Source organism: Mauremys reevesii, linkage group 24 (assembly GCF_016161935.1).
Source record: "Mauremys reevesii isolate NIE-2019 linkage group 24, ASM1616193v1, whole genome shotgun sequence".
Lineage (NCBI taxonomy): Eukaryota > Metazoa > Chordata > Testudines > Geoemydidae > Mauremys > Mauremys reevesii.
The window spans coordinates 16225567-16233007 of record NC_052646.1 but is presented as its reverse complement, the minus strand read 5'-3'; the positions used below and the strand labels follow the sequence as shown (position 1 = coordinate 16233007).

The 7441-nt window shown below is 59.4% G+C and overlaps 1 protein-coding gene across 1 annotated transcript; it reads left to right on the top strand.

Annotated features, from left to right (window-relative positions):
• Positions 1-762: 762 nt before the first annotated feature.
• On the top strand, positions 763-4370 carry LOC120390031 (proline-rich transmembrane protein 1-like). The gene is made up of 2 exons (XM_039512253.1): positions 763-1627; positions 3538-4370. Exons 1-2 carry the CDS (start codon positions 1286-1288, stop codon positions 3697-3699), a joined length of 504 nt encoding a protein of 167 aa, XP_039368187.1. The 5' UTR covers positions 763-1285; the 3' UTR covers positions 3700-4370.
• Positions 4371-7441: the final 3071 nt, after the last annotated feature.

Genomic DNA, 7441 nt, shown 5'->3' with positions numbered 1-7441 from the left:
TCTTCTCAACTACCTGAAAGGGGGTTCCAAAGAGGATGGATCTAGACTGTTCTCAGTGGTGGCAGATGACAGAACAAGGAGCAATGGTCTCAAGTTGCAGTGGGGGAGGTCTAGGTTGGATATTAGGAAACACTATTTCACTCAGAGGGTGGCGAAACACTGGAATGGGTTAACTAGGGAGGTGGTGCAATCTCCTTCCTTAGAGGTTTTTAAGGTCAGGCTTGACAAAGCCCTGGCTGGGATGATTTAATTGGGGATTGGTCCTGCTCTGAGCAGGCGGTTGGACTAGATACCTCCTGAGATCAGGGCCGCCGGGGGGGCAAGTGGGGCAATTTGCCACGGGCCCCACAGGGGCCCCCACGAGAGTTTTTCAGGGCTTCTGGAGCGGGATTCTTCACTCACTTCAAGGGCCCCGGAAAACACTCACGGGGCCCAGGCCCCGGAGCTTCTTCCGCTCCGGGTCTTCGGCAGCAATTCGGCGGCGGGGGGTCCTTCCGCCCTGGAACCCGCCGTTGAAGACCCCAGGCCCCCTGAATCCTCTGGGCGGCCCTGCCTGACTCTATTGAAACCCATCCCTGCAGCAAACTCTCCCTTCCCGGCAGCCCAGATGGGAGTGTCATGCTGACTTTTAACGGGCCACTAGGCAAGGACAGCACGGGTAGGTGGGGCAGGATACAGGCGATTTATTGCGGGATCCTTTCTCACGGCTCACATTTGCTCTCTTGGGCGCGGCCGCATCTGGCTAGGCTGGTTCTTGTCCTATTCCTCTTTGCAGGCTGGGGGCGGGCCTGGGGGCCGTCTCTGTCTGGTGGATAAAGGGCACTGGATCTGTGAGGAAGAAGAGACCGGGAAAGGTGGAGCGGAGGAGCCTGGCGCGTCTGTCTCTCAGGGGAGGAGGACGGTGAAAGGCGGAGAGGAGGGAGAGATCCGGGGGTCTCTGATTCTCAGCGAGGGAAGAAGGAAGGCGAAAGGCAGAAAGAAAAGAGGGACCCTTGTGGGTTTGCTCAGCCGAGCAGAGGAAGGACGTAGCGGGCAGAGCGGAGAGGAGCAAACACCCTGAGTTTGCCCAGCGGCGCCCAGGGCCCTGGGGCGGCAGGGGGTGGAAAAGGGGAGCGCGAAAGGCGACTCAGAGGGGAGAACGCCCCAAGTCAGCTCAGGAAATACAGCAAGCAGGTGCCGGAGGAGCGGGAGAACGGCCCGGAGGAGGGGAGGAAATTAGGGGGCTCGGAGACACGCCCCGAGGGAGCGGCCGGCCGGGAAACGCTCCCAGGAGGAGTGCGGCACCATGAGCTACCCAGGCTACGATAAAGGCTCCGAGCCCTCGGCCCCTGCTCAGCCCCCCCCATACTCCACCCCTTATGGGGCCCCTCCCCCGCTGCTACCCTCCGGCGGGCAATTCCCCACCCCAAGCTACGGGGCAGCCCCCGCAATGCCCCCCAACCCGCAGGGCTATTACCCCCCCTACAACGAGGACCCCAACCGGGGCCCAATGGGCTATGCCCCACAGCAGGTCATCCTGGTCCCCCCGCCTCCTGCCAATGAGGTTGATTACCTGGGCTACTCCATCTTCACCCTCCTCTGCTGCTGCCTGCCCCTGGGCATCGTGGCGCTGGTGTATTCCATCCAGGTGAGTCCCTAGGGGGCGCTCTCCCCTTGGCCTCACTGACCCAGCACAGCCGCTGGGGGGCGCTGTGCTGCTGGGGGCAGGGTGGGGGTCTCCCCTGGCAGTCAGGGCTGGCCCCGGTGCCCCAGGGCGGCGCTAGGGGGCGCTGTGCTGCAGGCAGCAGGGTGGGGCTCTCCCCTGGCAATCAGGGCTGGCCCCGGTGCCCCAGGGTGGTGCTAGGGGGCGCTGTGCTGCAGGCAGCAGGGTGGGGCTCTCCCCTGGCAGTCAGGGCTGGCCCCGGTGCCCCAGGGCAGCACTAGGGGGCGCTGTGCTGAAGGGAACCAGGTGGGGGGTGCTCTTGCCGGGCCGTCACTGCTGATCGCATTGCACCACTTGGGGGCGCTGTGCTGCAGGGCATAGTGGGCTCTCTCTTGTGGCAATGAGTTCCACAGTCCACGCCCATCCCACAGTTTGCTCTTCTGGGATCCTGCCGCTGGAGCAGGTTAGGAGAGGGGGTCATGTCCCAGCCCCCACCTCCTACCTGCCCCCCCGGCCAGGACTCCTGTCCCATCCAACTGCCCCATTCCCTGATGGTCCCTCTGGGACCCCTGCCCCATCCACACACACCCGCTCCCTGTCCCCTGACTGCCCCCAGACCCCTGCCGCCCCACCCAACCCCTCCTCTCATTCCTGACGGCCCTCCTGGGACCCCTGCCCCATCCACCCACCCCTTCTCCCTGTCCCCGACTGCCCCCAGAACCCCTGCCCCTCACTGCCCCCTGCCACCCCACCCAACCCCCTTCCTGACTACCCCTGGGACCCCTGCCCCATCCACCCACCCCTTCTCCCTGTCCCCGACTGCCCCCAGAACCCCTGTCCTCACTGCCTCCTGCCACCCCACCCAACCCCGCTTCCTGAATATCCCCGGGACCTCTGCCCCATCCACCCACCCCTTCTCCCTGTCCCCGACTGCGCCCAGAACCCCTGCCCCTCACTGACCCCTGCCACCCCACCCCACCCCCCCCCCTTCCTGACTACCCCCCGGGACCCCTGCCCCCATTCAACCCCCTGTTTCCCCCCAACCCCGAACCACACCCCTGCCCCCAACCACCACCCCGGACTCTCCTGGCCTCTATCCAACCCACCCTGCTCCCTGCCCCCTTACCGTGCTGCCCGGAGCACCGGTGGCTGGCAGCGTTACAGCCGCGCCACCCGGCTGGAGCCGGGACACGCCACCACCGCCACCGTGCAGCTCAGAGCACCGGGTCAGGCCGGGCTCTGCAGCTGCGCTGCCCAAGGAGCTCGCAGCCCCTCCGCCCAGAGCCTTGTGCCGGCTCCGGCAGTGGAGCGAGCTGAGGCTGTGGGCGAGGGGAACAGTGTGGGAGGGGCCGGGGGCGAGCTCGGGGGCTCAGCAGGACAATCCCGCCGGCCAGATATGGCCTGCAGGCCATAGTTTGCCCACCCCTGTTTTAGAGGCACTGGGGAACAGCCACACAGCGATAATAAGAGGGGGGGTGGTAGAGATGCTATTCATGGCTGTTACTCAGCAACCCCACCCCAGAGGTGGCTGCATCTCAGCACCGGGTGAACCATCCCCATGCAGCGTCACTGTGCAGCTGTTTCCCAGCTGCTCCGTCTCGGAGGCAGCTGCATCTCAGCCCCCAGTGAGCCATCCCTGTACAGTGTTATATGTGGCTGTGCCCGGATGCCCCACCCCAGAGGTGGCTGCGTCTCAGCTCCGGGTGAACTATCCCCATGCAGCACTGCTAGGGTGACCAGATGTCCCAATTTTATAGGGACAGTCCCGATTTTGGGGTCTTTTTCTTATATAGGCTCCTATTACCTGCCCCCACCCCGATTTTTCACACTTGTTGTCTGGTCACCCTAAGCATTGCTGTGTGGTTAATGGTTCCCGTCTCTCTGTCTCTCCACAGACCCGGGATGCCAACCGCTCCGGGAACGCTGCCCTGGCGCAGCAGAGCTCCCGGATGGCCCGGATTTTCAACAACACAGCCCTGGGGGTGGGGATTGTGGTGCTGATCGTGTGGGTCGCCGTCGTGATTGCCATCAGCCTCTCAGCCAATGGACACCACTGATCCTTCCACCCAGCCCCAACCCCCAGCTCTGAGCCGGTTTTCAACACCTCCCTGCATCCACACACACAGACCCGCATGCACCACAACACAACCATCTCTTCAGTCCACCCACACACTCACAAAACAGCCAATCTGCGCCCCCCCATACCCTCCCAATACAACATCCCCCCTCCTTGCCAGCCCCCCAGCTCACATCGTGGGACCCAGGGAGAATGATTCCCCCAGGACTCACACACCCCTGGACCCCCAACTAGGCCAAGTACCACCCCCTCCCCACCACGGCGCATGGTCCAGTGAGGGTGCAAAGGACTCTGGGAGATACTGGGACTGGACGGGACCTCAGACGGGGTCTGAGATGATTCAGACACTGCAAGGGGGGGCTGAGAGGAGTGTGGTCCCAAATGTCCTGCTGCCCCCACCCCACAACTGGCCTTACCCCCTGGATCCCCCCTCCCCCCACCATCACCAACCATCTGGGGTCCATTTTGGGCCACACCATTGACTTCTGGGAAAGATGGGACAGGCCAGCCCACTGGCTAAGATTCTCTCATGTCCATCTTTGTTGCGTTAGAGGATAAGAGCTCTACTACTCCTGCTGGCTGGTGGAGAGACTCCTTTAATGCCACTTAGAGGATACCAGCTCGACTACTGCAGCTGGCTAGTGGAGCAACTCCTTTAGTGCCACCTAGAGGATACCAGCTCTACTACCGCTGCTGGCTAGTGGAGCAACTCCTTTAGTGCCATCTGGAAGATGATAGTCTACTAGCGCTGCCGGTTAATGGCTGAAGGAGCTGTGAGCAGGGCCCATCGTGGCCTGACCAGCAAGAGCACTCCCTGCTGAGTAACCCCGGAAGTTTGGTCCCTGATCAGCATCCTAGTCACCCTGCGTTTTAACATCCTGTCTAAGGAGATGGCAGCGAAATCCAGAAAGAGTGTGCGCAGCTGTCCTCATGCCTCCAGTGAGTCCCCAGAATGAACCCCCGTCTGCCTCGAGAAACCAGCTGCTGGATCCCGGCTGGGAAAGCCGCACCCTGCTTTGAGGATTGGTCCGGCTTTGAGCAGGGGGTTGGACTAGATACTTCCTGAGGTCCCTTCCAACCCTGAGATTCTAGGATTCCACCAATGAGCAGCAAAAAGCCTCTTGTACGCATGTGCTGATTGCCCCGGTGATGGCCTGCTCCCGATGCCACCCCCGCCCCCGGAACGACGGTCCCAGATTACTCCGAAACAACAGCCTCTGAGGGCCTCAGAGTGCATGCAGTTGCACCGGTGTTTCACCCACCAGCCTTCGTCTGTGTGTCCAGAGATTGCCCTCGATCAGCTGACAGCACCGAGGCCAGACACACTCGTGACTTTCTTGCTCAGCGGAAGCTAGACGCATTCAGGCTGGAAACGGGGGTGTGTGTCCAACAAGGAGGGGAATGAACCCTGGCAACAACTCCCCAAGGGCCCGGGCGGATTCCCCGTCGCTGGCAAGCTGGGGTGGGTGTCTAAAAAAATCTGCTCTCATGCAAACAGGCATCGCTTCAGGCTTTGTCGTGATCCCCGGGCTCCTTTCTGACCCTGCAATCGACGAAGCTACTGATGGACAGCGCTGCCAAGAGCTAGGTAGGATTCCCTCGTGACTCTTTGGTTAAAGGGGCTTCGGACGCTCCAGAGGAATTCGGGTGGGTTCAGCGTTATCCCCCGTGTATTACCTTTGGGTACAGAGTCGTGCCTGGGACGGCTTGGCTATGGAGTATTGCCTGTGCAAGGTCATGCTGAATTGAATTGCCGTTCTTGGCTAGATCAGTCACTTGTCTCCCTTCTTCAATCCCACTGGAGAATCGTTTGCTTGACTTTAGAAGCGAGATCCGCTACTTCCATGGCCAGCCCAGCTCCTTTGGGGATAAACGAAGGTCTCTATTTCAGGCTCCACGTCGATACCTAATTCCCGCAGCGGAAGGAGTGGAGAGGCAGGAGAAATGTTTGCTGTGTAGCGAGACTGGGACAAGATCTTCAGTTGCGTGGGCTGAGCACTCCGAAATTAGAGCATCACCCGTTGAGTTCAGTTTCTGCTGCTCGTCAAACCAGCTGTCCTTTGCTTTCTGCAAACTCTTGCCTGCTTTCAAAGTTATTTTTGGCTGATAAAACACCGATATGTGCTCATGCTCCAGCATGCTGCAACATGCTCCGGTGCTGTAAGGATCACAGATCCAAAGAACAGCGAGAAACCAATTAGCGGGAACTGGCTCATTAAATTATTTAACCAATGTGTGTTTGATGACTTACTTTGCTCACACTGCACTCTAACCCACTAGACCCCACTCCCCTCCCAGATCCACGAAAAGAACCAGAAGTCTCGGTTCTCAGCCCCCTGCTCTAACCACTAGGACCCACTGCCCACCCAAAGCAGGGGAGAGAACCCAGGAGTCCTGACTCCCAGTCCCTCCTTGTTCTAACCACTAGACACTCCCAGAGCCAAGGACAGGGATAGAACCCAGGTGTCCTGACTCCCAGCCTGCCCCTGCTCTAACCACTAGACTCCCCACCCCTCCCAGCTCATATATGGCAAGATCTTCTTCTGGGCAATTCAGTGAGCAGCCCTGGTGAATTGTATTGGCTGTGACACACTGTGACGGGTTCCCTGGGGTGCAACCCAGAACTGGGGTACCGCAGAGCCCTCTGGTTTACCAACCTGGGCTCCCTCTCACACTGTGATATTGTGACAAGCTGCAAACCCCTCCGGGTCCTGCACTTACACAGCCATCCCAAGGCAGGGACACACCCAGCTGAGTTACATGACTACTTCTCCTAGCCAGTCATGAACCAGCAATAGCGAGCTCCAGCCAGTTCCCCCCGTTCCCCAGCGTAGGACCCCAGGGTTGTATTGTCCTGCCCTGGTCAGAAGCCTGCCAGTGTAAGTATATTACCCAGCCCTCCACTTCTACAAAGGAAAGTGGACGTGCACCAACTCTTGTTCTGGAGCGGATTCCGCAGGCACGTGGAGCAATGCACTGTTTTGGGTAAAACATAAAACAGATCTACTAACTACAGACCAATTGTAAGGGATTATAAGCAGTGAGCGTAGAGATCCCAGTTGGTCACCTACGAAATAAAAGTAAAATCACAATCGCAGTCCTATAAACTTGACAGGATTTGAGTCAAGCCGTGTTTCACCCTGATGGTGGTGGTGGTGTTCCTTCATACACAGCCTGGGACTCTCCTCTCCTGCCCGGGGCCACCTGCCTTGTTCAGTCTTTGTCCTCCAGACGTGTTTCCAGCTGTTGAGTTGTGGGGGAAGAGAGGCCAAGGGATGATGTCACTTCCCCTCCCTTATAGGTTCCTGCAGCTGGCTGGAAAGATCTTTTGCTCTGACGTGAGTCAAACCGCGTCCATTGGCCACTGCTTTCTGGGAAAGCCGTCGTTGTATCCAGCTCCTGGGATAGTCCTTGGACGTGTGGATTCCCTTCTGGCTGCTCCAGTGTTGTACCCGAAAGGCTGGTTGTGGGGGGGTTCCCAACCTCACAACGTATTTCAGTAACACACACGAAGCGAAACGTCACAGCTCCCCGTGCAACGACAGCACAGCCAATCCAACGGGATAGTCATGGTCAACAGATCCAGCCTTTTAACCTGGTACCTCGCAAGGCAGACTTGGTACAAAACGTCTCATAATTCTATCACCATGGTAAATCTGGGGGTGCCAGGTGTTTCTCGGGGGTGCAGAGTGTCACACACACCTTACAGCCCTGCCCGCTGA

Bases quoted from the DNA above. Each gene is read 5' to 3' on its own strand.
- LOC120390031 (XM_039512253.1), top strand. From the start codon at position 1,286: ATGAGCTACCCAGGCTACGATAAAGGCTCCGAGCCCTCGGCCCCTGCT. The intron at 1,628-3,537 runs GTGAGTCCCTAG...GTCTCTCCACAG, and splicing joins CGCTGGTGTATTCCATCCAG to ACCCGGGATGCCAACCGCTC.